This window comes from Cydia amplana, chromosome 19 (assembly GCF_948474715.1).
Source record: "Cydia amplana chromosome 19, ilCydAmpl1.1, whole genome shotgun sequence".
In the NCBI taxonomy this organism is placed as follows: Eukaryota; Metazoa; Arthropoda; class Insecta; order Lepidoptera; family Tortricidae; genus Cydia; species Cydia amplana.
Genome location: NC_086087.1, coordinates 1,792,672 through 1,818,485, shown reverse-complemented (window position 1 = coordinate 1,818,485; position 25,814 = coordinate 1,792,672). Strand labels below are relative to the sequence as shown.

The following is a 25,814-nucleotide window of genomic DNA, read 5'->3' as shown; positions in this document are numbered from 1 at the left end:
CAGTAGAAAAAGGCGCGAAATTTATATTTTCTGTGGGAAGTTAACTCTTCGCGCCTACATTGTTTTAAATTTGTCGTCTTTTTTATATAAAAAGGTCGCCATGCCAGAGTATATACTTGGTCAAGCAGATCTTGTCAGTAGAAAAAGGCGGCAAACTTGAAAAATGTAGGCGCGAAGGGATTTCGTCCCATAGAAAATTTGAATTACGCGGCTTTTTTTACTGACAAGATTTGCATGACCAGCTATATCTATCCGATTTCCGTTACGATAGATCGGTAATTTAAAAATGTCTGCGGTTGCCCTTAAAATCGTAGACAAACCTTATGTTTTTTTTTTTCACAAATGGCATCGGAACATAGCATTCAGCCAGCGCGCCACGCCGGATCATAAGGCGCGCACCACACCCCACAGCGCCTCTAGCCTATAGTACAGGATGTAGATGAGTAGGTTCTACAACTGGTAGCCTGGTCGGAGCTGGTGGTTGGTTTCCGCTTCCGGTTGCTGGATGAGGGGCGGGGCCAGGGGGTCGTTTGAGGTTAGAGTTGTTGACGGTGGGACTGAGAAAAAGTTTTTTTTTTTATAAAAGCAGTAATTGCATAATAGTTCAGGTCTAATAAATTGAAAGCTGTATTGTTGAGTATGTAGCTGTTATAAAAATTCACATAATATATTCTCGAATTTAAACTGTTGTGAGACATACTAACATTGAATAATTATACGGGTAATTTTTTTTTTGACTAAACAAGTGAGCCTAAACTGTAAAATTATTCAATAATACATTCTGCTATAGTTTCTTAATATTCTAAAAGAATCTAAACAAATGGATACAACTCTTCAAAATTAAATAAATAAAGACGTTGTTACTCTAAAGATCGGTTTTCCTAGGATAGCGGTGCCGTCATATAGCGGCCGTCTCCATACTAAATAATACTGCTAAATATGGATGTCGTAGTATTTGTATGGAGACGGTCGCTATATGACGCCACCGCTATCGGAGGAAACCAAAGCTTAAGCGCCCTAATCCTACCGTAAATTTAATAAGGCGTGTAATAAAATGTTTACATAAAAAAATATAAGTCAAGCGAATCAATGCATATCAATATCACACAAAGATTTTAATCAGGGATTGGGTTCCAGAAGAACCATCTGCTTCATAGGCACATTAATTAGTACAAGGCTCAACATTATCTTCGTTGCCTTGTGTTTTGTCCCCAAAAATGTGACGGAGTGGAGCTTTTTGTATGAGTGAAATTTAGTTTAAATTTTTCTCAAGAGAATTATAATCTGCAGCTAGAAAGACATGCAATAGCACTCAACTTTTATTTATTTATTTGATAAAAGACAAAAATAGAAGCGTGACAGAGTGGTCAGAAACAAGACAACGTGGAATTTTGACCCACAAGCTTGTGTAGCCAACAAACTTGAAGTTTAATAATCATGTACATATAGTTGGTCAAACCAATTTATCAGTAAATAAGAACAAAAATAACTATACTCATCCTTTTCGTTTGGGTGCTAGTATAGTATGATTCTCTCTGTCTATGTTTGAAATGAGACAGCCCTTTGACAAACTATAATCATGTATTTACCTTCGTTATCATCCTCTTCAGCGAGCCACTTCTGTATATCTTGGTGGTACATGCGCCGCTGAAGCACCTCTTTCGTGCGAGGCCGGGACCCGATGAATGTTACCTCCGTCTGCAAAACAAAACAAGTGCATTACGTTGCGGAGACATTACAACACCCACTGACTTAATATAAAAGAAATAGACACACAAAGCAGAACAAAAACGTCAAGAAATGTGGATCCCAATGACGTTTCGCACCATTTGCATTGATGATAAAAACGCTTACGTAAATTTTGAGTCAAGATAAATGTTTCGTACAGAAAAGAGCTTAATGTCGTAAGCATTAAGTGTCAAATTTGCAAACATAAGTACCAACACTGTTAAAAAATTTAGTCCGATGGCACTAAACGTAACGTATTTACGTCAAACAACGTCAAACGAGAATAATGAACGAATGGAGTCACTTTGGTACACTTTAATATGTATTACTGTACAGGAAAACCAATTGAAGTAATAAATAAAACAAATTTAATTTAATCGGGAGCTCAAATAAAATTAATTCGTGGTTCAAATTCAAACAAATTAAATTTTTAATTCGTAAGTATACGTCTTTAAATACTAATTTCCTTGAAATAAATTCTACTTATTAAATAACTGTGTATTTAAAATCTACATTTACTCATAGCGCGGGTGCACGGGGACATTTAGATACTGATTGGATTTTTTTTATAAAGTCTAGTCTACCTATACTTTATAAAAAAAAATCCTGTGGTTGTCACTGTGTTCCGACAGGTTTAGCATTTACAGTTAGTCGATATAAGCCCTTATTGGTGGTGTATATGTCGGAAACAGGGAAATGGGCCGAACACACAAGTGCCGTTTTGCCTTGTTTAAAACTGCATCACCCCTATCTCTTGCTATAATTAAATAGCAGTCCACTTTGCACGTCGCATAGGTTTTCTTGGAAATCTTGAATTTAAACATAATATTATTTCTTATGAATTCCATATAAAAATATAAAAAAATATTGACCTCACATCGACTCATTAGATTTTTGTTCCTTAACATCCCTTCTTTGGTACTAACAAATTAATTTATTCAAAACCATAAAATTACCACCAGATTACATAAATTAAGTAATGCTATCCAAAGAACTACCGAAAGAAATACATTCCATCCTTTTTCCTTGTTTTATCATTGTTATTTTTACATATTTTAACGGCACATTTCGTAATTATTGACAACTTCACATTTGAGCGTTTCAAACAAGACTAAACGAAAAAGTAATGCATGATCTGTTTTGACATCACTTTTGTGGGGCCATTTTTGGCGGCTGATTGGGTATCCAGTTCTTTATACTATATCAATGACGACACCAGTCGTATACAGACATGTGAATAAAGTTCTGGTTTCCTAGGAAAGCGGTGCCGTCATATCGCGGCCGTAATATAGCGGTGAATGACGTCACTAGAACGTTGTCTATGTAAAAGCCGTAACATGCATCGCACCCATAAGGTGAGAGCGAGAAAGAGATATCTTTTTCTCGCTCTCACTTATGGTTGCGGCGCACCAAGGTCGTGGTGCGGTGCGATAGTGTGTTACCACTTTAAACCAAATGGCGCGGTTTCCTAGAGGGCGGCGATTGACACCGTAACGTCAAAAAGCGGTGCCGCCATTTGCATGACGGCCGTCTTGACGGTGTCGATAGTTTCGTACGTTTCAGCGTTAGGTTGTAAATTGAAGACCATAATTTTGGTACAGCTTGAAAGTAAGTCAGGATTCGTTTGGGCTAGTCAGAAATTAATAGAGTCTGTGCGGAAAGAGAAGAGTCGTGGAATGTATGGGGCCCAATACATTCCACGACTCTTCTCTTTCCGAACAGACTCTATAGTTCGTTTTTTTAGCATTAGAAATAAGGTAAACAATCTTGATGTGTCTTTTAATTGAAAAGCACATTTTAAAAATAAGTTACGGCAAATATGTAACAATTATGAATCTAATACGATCATTTATATTCTTCTGCTTTCATAAGTAATAGTTACTGATTTTTAAAAAGCGTTTTTCAATTAAAAAACATGTCAAGATCGCTTACCTTCTTTCAAGTTCTTTCTAATGCTAAAAAAAAACCGGCCAAGTGCGAGTCGGACTCGCGCACGGAGGGTTCCGCACCATCAACAAAAAATAGAGCAAAACAAGCAAAAAACGGTCACCCATCCAAGTACTGACCCCGCCCGACGTTGCTTAACTTCGGTCAAAAATCACGTTTGTTGTATGGGAGCCCCACTTAAATCTTTATTTTATTCTGTTGTTTGTATTTGTTGTTATAGCGGCAACAGAAATACATCATCTATGAAAATTTCAACTGTCTAGCTATCACGGTTCGTGAGATACAGCCTGGTGACAGACGGACGGACGGACAGCGGAGTCTTAGTAATAGGGTCCCGTTTTTACCCTTTGGGTACGGAACCCTAAAAACGAACTAATAGTAGTTACCCCGGCAGGCAGGAAAGGCCGCAGTTCGTCGGCCAGCTCCCCGCCGGCGCCGAGTCTTGTGGCCTCCTCCCAACTCGTGTGGACTTCTTCGTGGAGTAACTTTTCCTCTGCACACAGAAAATAAAGCTTACAGCATGATAAAAAGGCACCTGAAACGCCGCTAGTTAGGCTAGATCAGCCGATAGAGTGTGAAAGTGTTATATAAAGTCATAATTTCATCGAAATTAAAAAAAAAACTGCGTCTTTATGATTTTACCACCGTAAGAACTATGAAAACCCCCTTCTACCCCGTTGTAAGAAAAAATAAGATATGTTCGACCCCCTCCCCCCCTAAACCGTCTTACGTAATGGGTAGTTCGACGTTCGCAATGGGGTTGGCAACTGTCAAAGGTTTGCATAGATGGCGTCACCATAGCTTGCCCCTTTTTCTATGAGATTTGACTTAAAGGGCTGGCATCCAGGGCATAAAAAAAACCGGCCAAGTGCGAGTCGGACTCGTGCACGGAGGGTTCCGCACCATCAACAAAAAATAGAGCAAAACAAGCAAAAAAACGGTCACCCATCCAAGTACTGACCCCGCCCGACGTTGCTTAACTTCGGTCAAAAATCACCTTTGTTGTATGGGAGCCCCACTTAAATCTTTATTTTATTCTGTTTTTAGTATTTTTTGTTATAGCGGCAACAGAAATACATCATCTGTGAAAATTTCAACTGTCTAGCTATCACGGTTCGTGAGATACAGCCTGGTGACAGACGGACGGACGGACGGACAGCGGAGTCTTAGTAATAGGGTCCCGTTTTTACCCTTTGGGTACGGAACCCTAAAAACAAAAATTTGACACAATTCTAGGGAATGACAGGGCAAGCTATGCTGGCACCATCTGCTAAATACTTCGACCGGCCAACCCCATTTGTGAATAGCATTTTTTTTTTCAAATTGGTGTCTATGCGGTTGTAGTTAACTTACCGTCCCTCTTGGTAGTAGAGCGCTTGTACTGTATCCGGAACCGGAAGGCCTCCAGCACGCTCGCCACCACGATGGTCAGCACCACCATCGTGAACAAGTAGAACACCTAGAACAAGTCAGTAATGATGTAAAGTAAACTTGTACTGTATTCAGCGCCATCTACTGGTAAGTAGTTATATCTGTTGAGTAACAATACTGGTAACAATAGATCACGTCAACTTTAGCACAGACAAAAAGTTACAAGGAACAAATCAAGTTATTTTATTAAATACTAGCGACCCGCCCCGGCTTCGCACGGGTTAACAAATTATACATAAGCCATCCTCTTGAATCACTCTTTCTCTTTTAAAAAAACCGCATCAAAATCCGTTGCGTAGTTTTAAAGATATAAGCATACATACCGACAGACAGATAGGGAAGCGACTTTGTTTTATACTATGTAGTGATTACGGAGGTCCGTAATGGGGTAACCTAGAGGTCCAGGGCGTGAGCCGTGAAAGAGTGAAGTCGCCGGTTCGAATCCGGCCTCCGCTACTGAACCACTTGGTCACTTTTTTTATTTTAGTACCTATATAACATCTAGATCAGCTTATTAGTCACAGAAAGTTAAACGAGGTTAAAGACCCTCAGATTCATAAACCTGCTGAATCCAGAAAGCAGTTAACGATTTTAGTTACAGGAGCATTCTACCGGTATCACGTAGTAGTAGGTATGTACCAACACTAACTTTTAAATAAGTGATTTTAGTCATAGATTTATTTATTTATTTTATTAAATACATTTACACGGCATAACAGTATGTGCCAATGCACCGAGTAATAATAGGAGATAATAGATAGTAGAGATATAAAGCAGTTGTCAATCAAATATAAAACTCATCTTCATCTACAATCAAAAGAGTAGCGTTTGGAAACGAAAGCGCCATCTATCGCTCAGCGGCTGAACTAACAAAACGAAAGCTTACCATAAAATAAATCCTGCTAAACTGGCCCGCGACCGTCGCGTACGCATTCATAAGTATGAACCAGTTGTTGACAACTGTCAGCTCGAACAGAGACACGCCGCTCGTGATGAGGTTCTCGAAGTTGTTGAGGTAGTAGTAGCCGAGAGCTGTTGAACTGTTCTCAGAGTATTTGTAGAAGTCTTCTACTGTTGTGTTTCTGTAATTTAAAAAAAATCTAGTCATTTTTAAACGCAAAAATGGAAAAAATTCCAAATAACACGGCGATGACTTCACAACTTAAAATAGTAAAATTACTTTGGCGCCACCTATCGTGAAGTAGCAAAACCTAGTATCAACCCTTGCCAACACGAACCCCAGGCTTGTTTAGTTTGTTAGTTAGTTTGGAAGCGCTGAAGAGGTGCCATCTATTTATCAAATCGTATACTTCTAAAGGTTCCGTCACACAGGCACGTGAGCTTCGTGAGCGGGGCGCGCCGCTTTTACATATAAAACGCTCAGGCCCCGCCCGGAAAACGCGCCTGTGTGACGAAGCCTTAAGCACATGCTAATGCCATCTAACGTCTAGTAGTGAAACTTACACGCAGCAGTTCTTCAAGTCTAACCCCGCGAAGAGTTCCATACCGACTATGGCGAAGAAATAATACATGACCAGCATCACGCAGCCCGCTGACGACATGAGAGGTGACAGTAGCACGAGTGTGCCGAATACGTCGCGGTAACGCTTCTTTAACTTGTACAGACGCATTAGCCTGAAAGTAGAAAGGAGTATTATAATTAAACAATCATTTGGCAAACAAAATTCCACACATGTAAGGATTTTAATATAATATTTGATTTATTAGATAGTTGAGAAAAAAGTGCGTAAAGTAATTAAAATAAGAAAACAACGAAAATACAATCATAACAATGACATAGCGGACATACTTTTACTTGAAAATTGATGTGGTAGTCGTTTTCTAGGTTCTTGTGCGTGTAGATTTTAAAAATGAAGTCTGTTTTGTATTTTAAGATGCTGTCCGTGAATTTTTCGCAAAAGACGTCATGTTAGAATCTATCATGACTTCATGACGATTTTCATGTCTACCAGATAGACGATTAAGAGTAATTTAGTGGTTTCTGGGGTGCTAGATCTATATTATAATATGCTTTCATGGTTTCGTCAAGTGTGACGTGTAGGGCAGTGGGCCTTAGTAACAATCCTTACCTTAAAGGTCTGAATATGACGACGATATACAGTTTGGGCGCTATAGTGAGCATGACAGCCCCCATAAGAGCTAGTAAGGTCACGCTGAGATCGAACACATTCCATCCGCTCTCTAGGTACGCCGCCGCGCCGGAAGCCATCATACGGAGGGCTGCTTCTATCAAGAATACTGTGGAAACACAATATTTTTTTTAAACATGATGCGTGTTCTTACTCTGATTTATCGCTTAGATTCTACGAATTTGAGTAAGAAGGCAATTCAGGAATTATTTACTGAAATAAGACACCAACTTAAGTTAATTGTACAGAGCGAAATTCCGATCCTACCGACTTCGCCAGTACTATATCACATGTTGAATTATGTTAGGTTCTTTCAAATACATTAATTTTCATTCGCAAAAAAGCAGGTCTCGCTCAAAATTACCTCGTAAATATTAGAATAAAACGGACAAAACAAAACAGAGCATTAGCATGAATTTATTTTTTCACCTCAGCAGCTCGAACAAGGGTACTTTGATTCTTAAAAACAGTGAGCAAAATGCGATTTTGCTCACTGAGTGAGACAAAATGACATTCAAGTGACCTTTATTGTCAAATGTCATTTCAACATGCGGGGTCTAATAAAAGTTCGAAATACTTGGGTTCTATTATCTCTGTCCCTTTCACACTGTTAGCAAAGAAACAGACAAAAAAAAGTTAAAACGACATTCAACGGTATATTCACGGTTTATAATAGACCCCCGAAAAACTTCAGACCGCATCGTTCCAAACCACGTACGAGTATGAATTCTTAATAATTAATAAATAAAAATAAAGTTTAAGATTTCATAAAACCTGATAAAATACTATATTTTAGGTATTTTATTGTACAATTAAAATAACGAACTCAAAAAATACACAGATCATCACGCAAAATTAATTATTTTACTTTTAAGAATTTCTACCATAGTTGACAAATAGTACGTATCCGCAATTCGGACCGTATCTTACAAAGATTTTTTTTGTTGTCAAAGTTGGCAATTGAAGTGTCAGTTAATGTTTGTTATTTCTATATTATTTTACTGGAATTTATTATTACGTTTTGTTTTTGTGTTCCATTGCGGTAATTAAACTTAATCGTTTGTATATCTTAAGAAAACATGAGTGCAGGTATTAAGTGATGAAGAAGGATTACATTTTTCAAGTTGTCTAATAGGTATGTTCTCACTGCGCTGAGGTGAAAAATGTTGTGTACTACACGAGATCAAAGTTATTTACATCTCGTGCGCTTTTGAGTCCCTTACTACGCTCAAGATTCTAAATTAGATTCACTCGCTACGCTCGTGAATCTATTATAGAATCTTTCGCTTGCACGGGACTCAAAATAAGCACTCGAAGAAATATCAAACTTTGATCACTTGTTGTACAAATAACTATTGTCTATTATTACTACTTTTGGAGCATTTTTTTATGGAACCTTACAGTACAACAATTGGTAGTGTTGTTTCCCATAAAGTTTTAAGTCATAATGTATTGTTTATCACATTATCATTAGTCCTAAAACAGAAACCGTTAACTTTTCAGGATTTTCGTAAGGTTATCCTATAGATAGGTTTAGGTTAGGTATGTTTTATGGCAATCCTGAAAAGTGACGCGTTTCTGAACCCAATGAATGCACTAACGAAAATGCGGGCAAACAAAACATTACGACTTAAAACTATTTGGGAAACAATAGAGATTCGACCCGTTGTACGGTTTTAGTTTATATAAAAGTAGAATTATCAAATATCAAATATCAACATTTATTCAGCAAATAGGCCACAAGGGCACTTTTACACGTCAATATGGAATTTACATACAGCAAAAAAACACATCAATAATTATAAAATACAACTAAGCCGTAAACTCGGAGGAATAATCCAATATGGAGTGGTGACTCGCACTAATTTCTATGTGAAAAATTCTGCCGTTTTCGGCGCGGGGGGCGAGGAACGCACACAAATAATGTAAACACTAATGCATTTTTTGCATGCGTTGCTACACACGCACACGACAAAATTATCAAACACTAGCATAAACTATATTCACACAAATACAATTCGCAAGGACTTACGCGAAAGGAATAGCCAGGTATCCCAGGAGGCACAGAGTAACCGCGCGCTGTGTTGCAAGCCCGGCAGGTTGGGGTCCGTGCCCGCGCCGGCTTCTAATACCCGTAGTATCATAGCCACGCCGTTGCCTACTATTAGTGCGTCTGAAAATATTAATAATGCAACATAAAATCATCAATAATAGAATTTGGTAACCTTCGCCTTAACATGGCCTTAATCAAATATTGTGTTACCAGATATAGTCTGGTAAACCAACTACGTAATAAGGTATTTGACTGTAATTAAAATAAATTATTTTACACCATGCATGAAATAAAATAAAGCACCAGAAGATAGAGAAACTTAGACAGCAGTTATTTTTAGACACAATTTATATTTTAAACCCCGTATAAAACTCTAAAGAGTAGGTGATTTGATTGTGACGTCACATGCTAGTGTTTCATATAAATTCCATAGTAGCAAAATCGTTGACATTTCGAAAAAAGAAATTGATTTGACTAGTATCCAAATACCCTATACAACCAATCTGGCGTTTCAAACTTTGTTTGGGGAATCGAACAAACTTTATTGCAAGAAAAACTTGTATGTAGGTACTCACAGATGATGTACTCGAAGTAAGGCTGGTGCACCAGCTGGCTGGCGGCGCGCGCGCACGGCTCGAGCCACGACTCCGCGTACCACGGCGCGCGCGCCGTCTGCGGCGCCCAGCGCAGCGCGAACACCTACACAACAAGTATAGTTTGTAGCTTTCTAGTAGAGCCCGAAGGCTTATCCTATTGTCTATTGTTCAGTAAAACCGCACGTGCTACTTACCTGCAAAAAAGGGTCCTAATTATTCTATTTGGCACCTGAGCGCGGGCTAGTCCAACGCTCAAAAAACCAGTGTAGGTGCGCTCTCCGATAACGCGCCTCTGTTACGCATCTCGATGACACATTTTAGACTGGTTCTGTAGCGTTCGGCTCGCCGGCACTCAGTAACCGAAGTACCGATTTTTTATGCAGGTGGTTGTGGCACGTGGCACGAGCGGTTTTACTTAACAATAGACAATAGGATTAGCCTTCGGGGTCTATTAGAAAGCTACAAACTATACATTACTATTACAAAAGCCGGGAAATAGGGAATTGCCAGCACAGGGGTGATATTTTTATAAAGATTAAATAATTCCTAGTTCGGCTGAAGTATGTATTCTCAAATTTTGTGAAATTGCATATAAATGTAAACTAAAACGGAATAGTAATTTGAAAGTTACATGTTTTGCGCTCTAGCTAGATAATGTAGTATTTACTTGCTTATGCGCGCAGAAAAAATATTTTGCATTTCCACGCAGGTTCGAGAAAAAAAATTGTACTTCTTTCGAAATACTTTTTTACAATTTTTACTCACCTCATATAGATTAGCGAACTCAGAGCGAGAGAGACCTCCGGTCCCGGATTGATTAAGCTGCTTAAACATTAGGTACACGTCCAGCCCGCCTGCGAACAAACACAAAACCATAAATAAAGAAAAATTCACACTTTATCTGATGGCGCTCTACGATCCCGTATATTATGCGGTATCTAGGATTGGCAATCCAGTTACAAGGCATATGACACCGTTTACAGATGTAGTCCATGATTGTTTTCCATCGTATTTTCTCGGAAACTTTCGTATTTGTTATGCTACTTCGTCAACCTCAATACTTTTTGTACCAAGATTGACTGAAACAGCAAGACATGTTCGTACTTTTCAGTGAAAAAACGATGGAAATAACTATCCACTGCACCTGCACATAACGCATAAAAAAGGCGGGAATAATGCCACGGACCTTACACTGGCAATCTTACGAGTAATTCGTGGTTCGAGTACCTAATATTACCCAACGGTTTGTACAGTACTAAGTATTTCCTATTGATAGATTTTGGTCTCCTAGGTTTTTTTTTATAATAATAAACTAATCGGCGATTGGCTCTAGTCACACCTGATGGCAAGTGAAAACAGAGCCTAAGATGGAGCTCACCGGTTCAGTAATAGCCTATTCACTCTTACTTTTAAAGAGACCGAGGTCATATTTCTCAGGGAATACCGATGACGGGAGCGCATTCCATTCCCTAACCATCCTTACCAAATCGTTTTGTTGGTTGTACGGTTTGATTAGAGTGTGAGTGTGACGTACTGTAGTGCGGTGCGTAGTGCCGCATGAGGCCGGCGAAGTGGCGCAGGCGCACCGCGTCGGGCGCGCGGCGCGACACGAGCAGGCGGAACGCGTGGCGCGCGGCGCGGCGCCGGTGCAGGAGCAACGCGCGGCACTTCTCGCGCTCGATGCGGGTGAACGTCTCGTATACTACGGCTAACATCTGAAATAATGACACTATACTGATGATTCTATCTCTTGTACATATTTATATGTCGCAGGGAAATGATCAAAACAGAGATTTGAACAAATCTCTAAGGGATATGATCAAATCATGCAGGATGTTAAAATGGCGAATCCATATCATCATTTCCCTAGAAAAATTCAGTCATTTGACCAAATCACTGACTCTGTTTAGTGAAAAGACAAAATCGGCCAATAAACGCGAAACGCTTTTTCATTTCACTAGATTTGTTTAGGAATTTGACAAAATCCCTAACCACGATAGTAAATTGACGAAACGAACTTAAAAAGTCAACTAGTTTTATCATTTCGCTAAACAAGTTTAGTTTTTAGTTTAGATCTTTATTAAGTACATAAGTCTGAGCTAACTCACACTAATTTTGACAACACAAAGACATTCAGAGAAGAGGAGAGAGTTTTTTTATTGGACCGACTCTAAACCTCATTAAAAACTTATATATCGCCGCTATTATTTAACGATGACGATCTACTTTTAAACTACTTTGAAAGTCGTTTAAGATGATTAACTTTCCTGTGTACATAAATACAAAGATAATGCGTTAATTGCCAAAACCATACGTTCCTTTTGTCTTTTCCGTAGTTGGGTAAAAAAAGAGTATTCAGCTCAAATTTAGACGATTTTATTTTCGGTCAATTGAGAAAATCAGGTTCCTCGATACATTAGTTGGTGTTAAGGTTAACCTGTCATTATGTTAAATACGTATGTAATCTAAACTTACCAAATTCATGAGCACGTAGAGCACGGTGATGATATACAAGATGAAGAACACCGCGTACCACTTGGACTTGGCGTATGACGGCATCATCACGTCCGGGAAGCTGTACACAAGACAACAAAAATTAGGGTAGTGTTTGATGCACGTTTGAAAGCCACAGTACGACATTGTGCTGAACTGAATAACATTTAATAAATATTTGTTAAGTAAAATAATATTGTTTGATAATGAATACTAATTTAGCCAGGAAACCCAGATACCTAGATATTGATTTGACCTTCTTTATATCTACCTACTGATACTGACAGTCAGTTAAGTAAGAGTGTTACTATAATAACTTAACTCTTACAATATTTGTGCACTTATTTGCTTAACACTGTGAGTTCACTGTTCGTAGGCGCTTTTCGCTACATACGGTTTTTCCCGTGTTATTGGCTACGCTGGCACTGAATGTGTTAAAGGTTAAGTTAACCTTTCTTCTTATTTTTAATTCTTATATAGGTATGTTTTGTGTATAAAAAAGCGCTATTACTAATTTAGGAAGATCTGACAATGATAGTAGGTAACTTTACTCACTTGGCGGTGGTGAGCAGCACAAACATGCTGACGAACGAATCACTGATGGTGGAAAAGTGACCATTGTCGAGGTGTTCCGAAAACAGGTAGTAGCCCAGCAGAGAGTACGTGGCCACGAAAAACATTAGGAGCCCTGTAAATAATCGAGATAAATGTGAGTTTCAAGTAAAAGGTACTAGTTTGTCGCTTACCGTAAGGACGAAATTTGCTTGTATCTTTATACGAATAATCTGTCAGAGCGTCCTTATGGCTAGCGACAATGTGGTACCTTTTGCTTGAAAACGACACAAGTATTGGTTGAAGTAGTTACAATAAACTAGTGATACTATTAAAAATGGCGGATCTGAGCCAGCAAATATACATGTACAGTCACCACACGGGATTGTTACGCCGTTTAGGATTCTAGCTAAATTGGTTGTTCCATACTTACGCTATGGAATGTCCAATCTAGTTAGAACCCTAAATGACGTAACTATCACGGAGCGTGACTGTACTAGTACTAGCCCTGTACTAGAAAGGTACATAAGTAAAACAACTTACCTAACATGTCTAAAATGGGCGGCAAACTCTGCAGGATCTGTCTTATAAACCGCCTGACGCCGCCACAATGCCGCGTGTCAACCAGAAAGATGGGCCGCAGGGCTCTGGTCACTCGGAAGTGAGATGATTGTCTGCACAGCACTACTACTGCTTCCAGGACCATTATTAGTAGGGTTACGCCCTGAAAAAGACAAAAAAAATAATTATAGTACGCCGAAAAACACAAAAGAGGAATCCTTTCTTAGTGTACATTTCATTCGATAGCATGACGAGCGGTCGCGTTTGCGTTATGTCTATTTTTGTATGGGATTTTGAACAGCGCGTCAAGCGGGACGTTTTGGACACTCAAAATCCCATACGAAATGACACTTATTAACGCAAACGCGTACCGTAAAAGTAGTGTATCTGTAACTACTTTTAAGTTATTTCGCTTTTACTGAACTGTGACGTGGTGGAAACAGTGATGATAGGGCAAAGTTTTATACTTTTACGGTACCTACGTCACGTTACGCTATCGAATTGAAATTTACACTATGTATCTGAAAGTTAACATTTTTGGTTTTGGGCTCCTTTAGGATCACCACAAAGGAAGCGCAAAATAAACGCAAGTGGGCGTTTTTTTTTGTTGCCCCCTACACGTTTTTTTTCAAATTTGGGATTTTTTGTTATTTCTACTCAGAATCACGAGCTCTTTCTATCCTAATAGGAGAAAAAAAGTGTCCTAAGGTTTTTATTTCCATTACGTCACCATTTCTCATAGACTTTGTATGGCGGTAGCGGAATGAATGGAAAGATCGAAAAATGTATGGAAATTTTGGGACACTTTTTTTTCTCCTATTAGGATAGAAAGAGCTCGTGATTCTGAGTAGAAATAACATAAAAAATCCCAAATTTGAAAAAATAGTGTAAGGGACAACAAAAAAAAAACGCCCAAGTATACGGGGATCCAGGCGCTAGGTTATGGGGGACATGACATACTCTACCTTGATCATGGTCCTCTTGTGTTTGAGGATGGTGCTCCATCCGATCCATTTCAGCTTCAGGTGAAGTTCCACGCCGATCACTGTCAGGGCCAACAGTTCTATCGTGCCGTGGGCCCATACTGGCAACTGCAAAAAAGATTTTAAATTGTAGGTTATAACGAGAGTTTCTTAACCTCCAAAGAAGTTAACTGATGCGCACTCCTCCAGCTCCTCCAAGGATATTTTTTCTCATTCTTTGATAAGTGTTGCTTTTAGAGCGTTTACACTTTTGTGTTTAGTAGCACAGGCCCTATTGTCTAAGATTGACCACAAACTATAATCAATTGGATATAGATCAGGCGAGTAGGGTGGCCACTCTTTGAACTTATGAATCCGGGAAAATTATCTTACCACTGCTAATTTTCTCGGATTCATAAGTTACAAGAGTGGCCACCCTACTCGCCTGATCTAAATCCAATGGATTATAGTCTATGGTCAATCTTAGACACAAGGGCATGTGCTACTATGTACAGTTCATGGTACAGTGTTTCTGGACTCGGGGTGGTATTATTCTGGTCTTTTTAGGGGGCACAAGTGGATTGAATGCTAATTTACCTCAAAAGCTGGTACCGCAGGGTCTTCAGTAAACGCTAGCAGGATTAAGACCAGGGAAGCCAGCAGGTCCAGCCCATGGTACCAAGGGTTGTGGACCCGCAGGTAAGCTGGCAGCTCCTCAGGGCTGGATGGGTGGGAATCGAACTTCTCGTTGTTCAGGCCTTCCTGGAACGAGACACGTTAGTTGGTGGTTACATTTTACACATTAGGAGCAATGATATGGAAAAATCTTATCACATCACCTATTCGAAAAAGGGCTTTTTCTTCCCCGCTAGGAGGGATCAGTGGCACTTTTCTTCCCTGCTAGGAGGGATCAAAGTCGTCAGCATGGATTCCAAAAACAGAGAAGTACGAATACTCTATTATCTGCCTTTACAGATGAGATTAACAATTACTTAGCAGAGAAACAGTTTGTGGTAGCTATCTTTTTTGATTTTAAAAAGGCATTTGATACCCTAGAGACCGATACCTTGCTGAAAGCTATGGAGGAGTGCGGGGTGGGGCGGCCGCTGAACCAATGGTTCCGCGACTACCTCACCATGCGGTCCTTCCGCGTGAAGGTCGGGTCGGCGCTCAGTGACGAGCAGGCCGTCCGCTGCGGAGTGCCGCAGGGCTCGGGCTGCGGGCCCCTCTGTTACCTGATGCACGTGAACAGCCTGTGCGGCGTGCTGCGCCACTGCTCCGCGCACATGTTCGCGGACGACCTGTGCGTGCTGCGCGCCGGCACCGACCTCGAGCAGACCTGCAGGCTTGTACAGGAGGACGTCGATGCCGTTGTCAAGTGGTCTCATGATAATGGAATCGTATTAAATGCCGATAAGACAAAACTTATGCTAATACATTCTCCATACTTAGTACCTAAAAACGATATCCCGTCCATTTTCACACATAGTTTCCATTGTATACATAGTATTGATTCCGTAACTTGTAAATGCCAGCCCATAGAAAGAGTTATCAGTTTTACGTATCTTGGCATGAAAATCGACGAAAACTTCTCCTGGACAACTCATGTAGATTTCATTTGTAATAAATTAAGAATACTTTTAAGCATATTTTACCATCTTAGTTTTAAAGTTCCTGTTAGCACGTTGAAATGTATTTATACTTGTTTAGTAGAGTCTATTATTAGTTATGGACTTGACTGCTATGGCCTCACGTTTAAAACTAACATAGATAAATTAGAATTGTTACAAATCCGTTTTCTAAAACTACTAGTTAATAAAAAGATAAAACACAGTTGCAAAACTGACTACAGACAATTATTTAAATTATGTAAAATTTTACCAGTGGGATTAAAACTTAAATATATGTTAACTATAAACAGTCATGGCAGCCAAGAACACAGGGATCTAGTCAAACATAGTCATAACACCAGAGCATTAACGGCGGGCAAATATGAAGTACCTAGGGTGTATAATTATTATGGCGATAGGACACTTAAGAAACGGTTACCCTATTTACTGAATACTTTGCCCGCAGACATAGTAAAAGAACCCAAAAAATTAGATTAAAAAAGAGTCTTAAAATGTATCTCTTGAATACACTATAGGGGAATGTGTTGCCCTATAGAGTATTCATGACATTACCTAGTATTATAACTCCCAATGTAAGCCTATTACTTATAACATAAATTTATTTAAGTATAGAATAATGCGACTCCACAGTCAAACAAATGTAGTTTTGTGGAGCTTTGTCCTTAACAAAAAAGTTGTAACTTTTGTGTAATAAATAACTAAAATAAAATAAATAAAAGTGGTACTTTTCTGTTCTAGGAAAATATTTTTTTTTTATTTTTGCATAAGTACGTACATTTTTTTAGGTTAAATTATATTTTGGAACATAACAATTTTCTAATGCAAAAAACGAACTATAGTTTAATACGTTGTTTATTAAATTAAATTTTTTCACACCAATTTAATATATTTATCTGTTTTATTTCCTCATGAGTGATGTGAAAAGCAGTAGGTACCTATGAGTCACATGGTAGCAAAAATATTTCCACATTGGGCGTTAACACTTTAATCCCTCACTACGCTTAGGATTCTATAATTGAATCCCTCGCTACGCCAGCATTCAGGATTCAATGTACGCCCTCGCCATAAATAAGTATGTAATTTTGCTCCCTTGTGACACAATCTACGCTGTACAAGGTTTACGACATCTGGACATTTCTGACTATACCTCCAAATAAATGGCGGCCTCATGATAATTCATCTCCCAATGCTCGTCCTCCGACATGTGCAGTCCTGTGTGGAGCGAGGAGCGGCTGCCCATGTCCAGGGTGCCGTCGCCGCCGCCATCGCCGGTCCGTGTGTCTGGAAACATCGTATTGCTCGCTTATTATCACTAAAATTAAAATATAGCGCCATCTGTTGAGCTCACAGGAAATCGCAACTCAATCGCTCGATTCGTTTTGGAAATACCAAGAAATACGTAATAGGGAATATTATGCAAAACTCTGCGTAGGGGACACCACTAGCTTATACTGAGGGCCAAATGCTCACTCTTGCATATATTTTTATTTTTTATATTCCAGCGATAGAGGCAGATAACAAAATTTCGATTTAAAAATCTTAGACATGTTGGCTTTATCGAAATGTTGGCTCTTATAATATTTTAATGTACCTACCTAATCGCAATGTTCTAAAATGCAATATAAAACACTAGCTCGCCGCTATTCCCTTGTCGTCGGCGGTATGAAAGTTGCCTAATTAGGTAAACAAAAATCGTGTTCTAAGTCACGATCCAACAGTAACCTTTTCATAATTAAGGATTAACGTCTATTAGATTAGCACCTATATTAATAAATGTAGCCTACCTTGTAATTGAATATGATTCTCTTTATCCATATCGCAGCGATCTACCGGAGTGCGAACCGTGAAGTGCGTATGCGCATCCGATTGATACGCTCCGGCGCACGGCGACCACAGTACACATATTACTCAGACAAATGACTCAAATCTAAATTCGTAAAAATCTGATAGACGCATTTTTGCGGTAGTAGGTACAGTGAGTCGTAAATTAAATAAATAAAAAGTCATTTATTGTCGCAAAACACACTAACAAAATAAAACAAACAAGTAAAAGAAAAAAGACACAATAAGCACATAAGTCCAATAGGGTAAATTCATGGATACCATGCCATTTTCCGGCTGGATGTACGGGATGTAGGAACCTAAAGTGACCTCGAAATCTCTATCTCGCTTGTTAATATTTATAAAACTTTACCGGTCTCTTTCTCTCTCTCATGTTTTATTCCTTTCTTACAAATACGTAATTATAGGATTTGCAATAAATAATTATAAATAATACTTAACAATCAAATTAAAACAAATTATTATTAGTTAATTGAGGCTTGTAGCGCGCCTATTAATAACGCCATTAGTTTAATAGTTTTCCCTATATTTAGCCACTTAGTTCACGTTTCGCTCGTTTTTTTACGGTTATAAAACTCCTAAGTAAATATGTTTAAACTTTGTTCTAGTAGGTACGCAGATCGGTAACCTCGAGTTATTACTCGAGTGAAATCAGTTAATTACTTAAAATCTACAGAACACATAAGTTAGCCAGCCTATTTTTTTAAATTGGTAATAAAATGTTTGAAAGTCACTATCAGAATTTAGCAAACTAATAGCTTCACTACGCTACACTACACCAATGTGTGTGAGGAAACAAATAGAAACGTGCGCACCAATAAGTACCAAACATCACCCCACTTTATTACATCACTCGTTAAAACTAAATTCTGCTAAGATAGACAGATGGCAGTCAGAGTGGAAATAAATAGACAACTTACTTAAGAAGTAAGAGAACGTACTCGAATACACTGTGTCAGGAACTGCACTTTTTGACGAATACAAAATTTTATCGAATCTCATCATTATTTTCAATAAAATATATAAATACCTAATTAATTTTATTATAAGCACTGTTCACTTTTCCATTGCTGATCTCATAATAGGAGATAAGAAGTTACTTGCTTCACTATCTAATGATCTTGACACTCGGCAAATGTTTACTTATAAATAATATCAACAATTTGCAATCAGACGTTATATATATTACTCACCATCCTCGCATCCTTATACACATTTAACAAACATTTAGGTAAACGGAAACGAGTAACGGGCATAATAACATAGGTGTTCTTTCAGTAATCAAGAAATTGGCGGACGAGCAAAAGAGAGATGGTTTATTGATTGAGGCAGGCAATATCTGTCTCCTTGGGGTGGAACCTTGTAAACAGCAAACAAGCGTGAAAAGCTTCGCCTATAAAGAATCCCGTATTTCTTTTTTAAACATTTTTTTTCGACCGTTGTTGGGCAATCCATTACAAAAGGACCAGGCGCAAAAGCTTGGAATGCAAGATTAAATTTACACTGATGTATTTACATTGATATTGTTAGACTTGTTAGTACATTAAAGAGCAATGAAAAATGGACACTTAATTGGTCGGCAGGACAAGTGTCACGTAAGATTTTTTTGGAAGTTTTTAGCACATTAATTATTTTTTACAGCTCATATGGTGCTACTTTACCGGACTAGTGCAGTAATTAGCACTTTACGTGCCTATGTCGAAAATTTAAAAGGTTTACTACTGTAAAACGTTGTACGATATAATACATGCGAATAGGTAATTAGAATCTCGTGTGGATTTAAAGCACTCCCTTCGGTCGTGGTTTAATTTATCGCCACTCGTTGCGAATTTCCTACTTTTCGCACTTGTATCGTAATGTACCTACTATTAAATTAAGCCCACAGACTTAAAGTCTGTGATTAAGCCCAACCAAATGGGCATTGGAAGAACTGTCATCAACATTCGACACGTGTGGAATAATCAAAGAGGTGACCAAAGAGAATACCCGGGCCACTACGTTTTAGAGGCGACTTCCATTTTTTTACCCTATTTGTATTGCATTACATTACAATAGCTGGCGACAGTTGAAACGAATCGCTTTCAACGATAGCCGTGACGACTGTGCGAGGTCGCACAATGCCGCGAATTTCTGCGTTTGCGTTAACTCAATTAGAGACAACGAAATGAGACTGAATGTTTATTTAGTTATCTAAAGACAATCATATTAATAGGTATATAAATGAGGGATTTGAGATGCATTTTCCCAATTGTCAGGATGGATCGACAAGGCTGTTCCATGCTGTGCTGAGCAATAGCAATGGACGTGGCGAAACTTGTATACAAAAGGTTTACGACTGCTGCCAATTTTACTTCTAGTTTTTAATTCCGAAACTATAAGGAAATACCTATTCGACCTAATACGAGTATATTACTAGTAGTTCGCCCCGAACTGAGAACTCGCGGTTCGCCAAAATGTTACATTATTATTTTAAAATTGTAAATTTAAAAACTATATTATAAATGTGTAAGCCGAGCACTTTCGTTTGATACCAAACTCGACCATACTTTCTTGCTAAAAAGATGACCAGAATAGCAAGACTCCTCACAAATAGCTTTTTAGCCTTCTAAGCTCTTCTAGCTCAATAACCCCTTGATCGAGCCTGCTCATAATTTAATGACTAAAATACAATGCCCTCAACTGCACGTTTACCCAATTTCATTTAAATTAGAACAAATTTACTTAAGTTATTGTGTATCAAACTATCCTCTGATAGTTCAGCTTAAAAACATAGAAATGCCGGGACCTGCCCCTAGCCAGCTGCGTGCTCCAAGTTGAATGTAAGAACTTCGCTTCGCTCGCTCGTTCGAATAGAAGACACTTTTTGTATAGTTGGTCAAACCAATTTGTCAGTCAGTAAGAACCAGGAAAACTATACTCATCCTTTTCTTTTGGGTGCTAGTACTAGTGTAAGGCAAAAATTGTATGATCCTCTCTGTCTATGTTTGAAATGAGACAGTCCTTTGACAAACTTTATGTACTTAGTCTGCATCAAACATCAAGAAATACAGTTTCACAATGATGATTACTCACATGACTTCAATCGATACCACTTGTCTCTAAAGTAATAAAATACTTGGTCTGACAAATTCACTTTGGCCATTGTTTTATTTAGAAATACTTTGGCTCGCGAATATCGTCACATTTTAAAGTTAATGTCTACTGCAAACGCTGAATCATAAGGGAAAATCACACCTCGAGGAAGCGCAGTGGTCAACAACCTTAGGTTCCATATTATTTACAAATTTGGAAATTAGACTTTTCCCATTTTTATTAGAAGTCGGTTATATATAGTCACGTAGTGAACCGATTCAAAACTCATTCGTAAAAATTGGCCTGGAAGTTTGTAGCTTTGTCGTTACGGAGGAACACTCCATTGACTCCATAAAGATTGACCTATCTAGTATTTTATATCGACCGATCGATCGTCGTTTTTTTAGACCCCCTACTACTTCTACTACTACTTTTTGGACGCCCTAGGTACCGCTGGAGAGACGAAGTGCAGAAATACCTTAGCGAACTCGGCGCCGTCGACTGGACAGAGTAGCATGGCGGTCTTTGGTGTCGGAGGCCAAGATCCACTTCGGGTCGTTGCGCCACAGCGGTAAGTATTATACATACAGGCTCCTAAACCCAATACCTAACTTTTCTCTTTGCTTTGCCATAGTCGAGTAGGTACCTACATAATACGTGATTCTAAAAAATCCGAATGACATCAAAAGCCTTACGTAATTTAAACTTGGGTTGACGCATTTTACGATGTTTGCTGACTAAGACAAACAATGAGATGGCCTCATTCACTTTCTTATAAGTTTTTGCTGTTTATCAGATATTTTTATTGCAATTTAACCAATCACCCTAATCCTTTAAACAACTTAGCACCTAGTTAACCAAATTTTACGTAATACATATAATTTATTTATTTATTCGTAATATCATAATTCTGTACTATAGGTATTTTGCCTTGGTACCTGTACCTGTACTTTTATACCTGGTACCTGTTTATAGGGCTCTGTGGTGAACTCTAGACTTTGGACCTCTTAAGATTCTGTATATTCGTTAAGCACCTTTGACGTCCAAAGTCTAGAGTTACAAAGTCTACAGAGCCCTATTTAAAACGGGTACCAGGGCAAAATACCTATAGTAAAATGCCTTTTCTCAAACATGCAATGAAATGTCGTCGCTCCGGGCGTTATATCAGGCTTCGAAGTATCACGTTTAGGGCGGAGCAACTCCAGAGAACTGTAAAGGAATTTCATACGAAATTGAAGGCCTAGGCCGGGAAGTATTTTTTTTTTAAATTCTAATGTAAAATGAATGTAAACATGGGGTCTGTGTCCATGAACAGACTAAACAGCCGAATTATATATATTTTTTTATTATTTTTGGTGAATGAATGGTTATCGAACCAAAATATCCGTGTTAACGCCTGTTATACACGAATGTACTGATATTAAGAATACGAATCTGTATGATTCAATGTGTTGATGAATAAATTTAAAATGTTGTCTATACGTAAGTCACCAGAGACCATAGACAATATTTAAAATCCTCTGCATTTATTTTATTTATAGAAATTGAGATTCTTATTATCAGATTGTGTATAATGGCCCTAATAAGGTCTATTCAAACACTACACACGCGAAATACGGACGACTTCCGTAAAAAAAAAACAATTATGGCGGGATTGGAAGGAAAATTAAAAAAACTTTTGTTGTGAAGTTGGATTTTTATTATAAAGATTATAAATTTGTTTTTTTGAGTGATGTATTTTTTTATTTCATTGCATATTTGAGAAAAGCACTATACATGCCTAGCCGTGAAAAGGTCTTGCCGGCTTCGTATCACTATCCGGCCTCCCTACGGTCGGCCGGCTATACCTACTCACCCGGCAAGCCCTTCTTTCCCGGCGTCTGCAGTAATGTCATCATAGTCGAAATTCCAAAAAAGTTTACCCATATTGTAGTCATTTTAAAACCTCCACTCTTGATAAATCCTTGTACCTTTAACATTTTTGAGTGATGTGTATATTTACATTAAACTTTAAAAAAACAAATATTTTGTTGCTCAAGTTTGGACAATGAAATTCCAAACAAAACCAAAGGTGCTGTACAGCTGTCTGATAATAGATGTCAGCTGCGCCTGATAAGGATAAGAGTGTGGAAATATGAATGTAGTATAACTGAGATAAAGGAGTAGAAGGTTGTAGTGTTGTGTTCCTGCTGGTGCTGCCAGAGGGCAACCTTACGTAGGTACGATTTTACAAGTGCTTCAGAGAGGCAACACGTCGAACGTGGTTCGCGGTAGCCCCTCTGAGCTCAACGAGGGTGCGGAGTGTTAAGATTGGCAATGTGCATGTAACATCTCTGGACTTGCAGGCGTGGTATAGGCTACAGAGATCGCTTACCATCAGACAGACCGTATGCTTGTTTGCCACCGACGTGGTATAAAAAACCGGCCAAGTGCGAGTCGGACTCGCGTTCCAAGGGTTCCGTACATTAAGTCCGACTCACGCTTGACTGCACATTTCCAATAGGTTTTCCTGTCATGTATAGGTAAAGAACTATGTTGTGTATTTTTTTCAAAATTTTAGACGCAGTAGTTTCGGAGATAAAGGGGGGGATGGTCGGACAGAGGCATGAGTGATCCTATAAGGGTTCCGTTTTTTTCCTTTTGAGGTACGGAACCCTAAAAAGGACAATAGTTTAAATAGAGGAGTATATTCGAAGATCTAATGATTGTATAATTATTTTTGATAACCTTTATTCTAATTATTAGGTCATTAGTAATGTCTGTGACATTAGAAAAATTGACCCCATTCTTAAATGCCAAGCAAACCTAATGTTTAGTGTCACAGTTATAATGAGTATGCGTTAAACTACAGTTTTTTGGTCAAGTTTTATACATTGTTATTGTTGTGACATGTAATTTTTTTAGATTTTATGTAGGCTTGTGTCGGTCGCAAACTAAAGACTGTTAAGAATGAAATCCCGTGAAGGACCGAAAGGAACTAAATCTTTTTGCGCGCTCTTAATCGGTCTTTAGGTCCTTTAGTTCAGTGGGATTGGAGAGCGCTTGCTGAGTGAAACAGAAAACGGTCGGAACGAAACGTTTCACAATGTCGCTGGCACAAGTGCGAACGAGATGAAAGAATCAAGTGACATGCCAAATCCCGAAAAGTTTGAAGGAAAATCAAATATTATTCTATGTATTTTAATTTTCTTTATAGTGTTTTAATTTGTATAGTTATAGAGCATAATACTAACAATATTTTATAAGGCATAGTCGTAAGTACTAACACTAATCCCTGATGGTCCTGAAATAAATGAATTTAATTTAATTTAATGTTTAATATCAACCTAATCATATATTATAGTACAAATTTAATTCTATTTAGTTACCAAAGATTGGGACAAAATCAAGAGTAAAACCAATTCCTATTCATTCCCGGCTCTCAACAAATTCAATGACCGAACTGAACTAAAGGAACTAAACGACTGAACTAGCTTGTTTGACCGATTGACCGAGAGTGGAGAGCTCTCTGTTGTGAACGAGCAGGCACAAGCCCTAATTTTATGACAATTGTATTATTATAATATTTTTTGGTTAATTTTATCTAAATGTATATATACATATATGATTAGTCCTAGTATAAAAGCGAATTAGTTTCTTTGGACTGTAATGCTTATATATTTTGTAATAAATAAACAACAATAAACAAATCCAATAACAGTAAAAACAAACTTGTTTTAGTTTTTGATGATTTGACCAGGTTTAAACCATGTTGTATTCATTGTTCTATGCTGGGAGACAGATCTGATTATGAGATGGTAATGCTCATTATTTCACTTATATAATCTAGTAGATACCTCCTCTCTCATTTGAATTTCGTAGGTTTAACACTTTGACACAGGTAGTAGAACAATTTTTTTGAACCACCTAGACCTAGTCATGGAATATATTATTACTACTACTTAGGTTCTCTGATTTGGTCTGGATTTTTGCAGGACTCTAAGCAGTCTAGGTCAGATCTAACTGGATATAATATTAGAGGTCAACAGACACGCGTAATCGGGGCTTCAGCTACCGCTAGTTGCCCCTATTGTAATACTTGCAAGGTTATACACTTACTTATGAATTAAAACTGTAATTTACACTATATTTAATACATTTGTTACGTTTGTGAGCATGCAAAAAGCGACTACAGCCATGCGAGAGCTTAGCGAAGGATTCTTCAAGAAACTAAACGCTGCAAAAAAGAATTTGGGTCAACTAATGTGCATTGTTTATAATATACATAAGTTAGTGTTTAGGTGGCTATGAGTCATAGATTTGCGTCATTATCCATTTAAGGTATTACAGGAACACTTGATCGATCGGAAAGGGTAGCGGTACTGTAGTAAATCTATGAGTTTAGGCATAGAATAAGCGTAGAAAATTAAAACAAATGTTAATATGCATAAAAAAATGTATTGTAAGTACAAGGAAAGCGTACATAGGTTATGCGGCTACAGTGCATAGTAAAATCTTAGCTTCTCGTTTACTTGTGACGTTCGAGCCGTAATTGTTGATGCTGGTGTTTGCGAAATCGTCACTGAACCTTTTATAGCCGTCGGACGGCGAAGACGGGCTCCTCAAAGAAGCCATTTTTCATCACTAATTTTTTTTTTTTTTCAAATAATTTGACGTTTTCAGTAGGGTTGCTAGCAAATACAAAACTAAAAAAAATGAAATTGATCAACCCAATGTTTAGAAAATTATATAAAAATAGAAGTGGTTTATATTTCATTACTTTAATAAAATACATGTATTTCTGTCACGTTACTTTT

General features: G+C 38.2%; 1 protein-coding gene across 1 annotated transcript; it reads right to left on the bottom strand.

Annotated features, from left to right (window-relative positions):
- Positions 1 to 306: 306 nt before the first annotated feature.
- On the bottom strand, positions 307 to 25,683 carry LOC134657216 (two pore channel protein 1-like). Its single transcript, XM_063512780.1, has 18 exons — positions 25,530 to 25,683; positions 17,252 to 17,385; positions 15,071 to 15,235; positions 14,477 to 14,602; positions 13,494 to 13,674; positions 12,954 to 13,086; positions 12,381 to 12,480; positions 11,440 to 11,620; positions 10,671 to 10,759; positions 9,885 to 10,008; positions 9,289 to 9,429; positions 7,197 to 7,365; positions 6,571 to 6,741; positions 5,993 to 6,188; positions 5,029 to 5,134; positions 4,062 to 4,168; positions 1,590 to 1,698; positions 307 to 557 (listed from the first exon to the last, which is right to left on the bottom strand). Exons 1-18 carry the CDS (start codon positions 25,630 to 25,632, stop codon positions 451 to 453), a joined length of 2,442 nt encoding a protein of 813 aa, XP_063368850.1. The 5' UTR covers positions 25,633 to 25,683; the 3' UTR covers positions 307 to 450.
- Positions 25,684 to 25,814: the final 131 nt, after the last annotated feature.

Excerpts from the sequence above, each read along its gene's own strand:
- LOC134657216 (XM_063512780.1), bottom strand. The coding sequence starts at position 25,632 with ATGGCTTCTTTGAGGAGCCCGTCTTCGCCGTCCGACGGCTATAAAAGG. Across the intron at positions 10,009-10,670 it reads AGTTCGCTAATCTATATGAG|GTGTTCGCGCTGCGCTGGGC; the intron begins GTGAGTAAAAAT and ends CTTGTTGTGTAG. Across the intron at positions 1,699-4,061 it reads GGCCTTTCCTGCCTGCCGGG|ACGGAGGTAACATTCATCGG; the intron begins GTAACTACTATT and ends TTTGTTTTGCAG.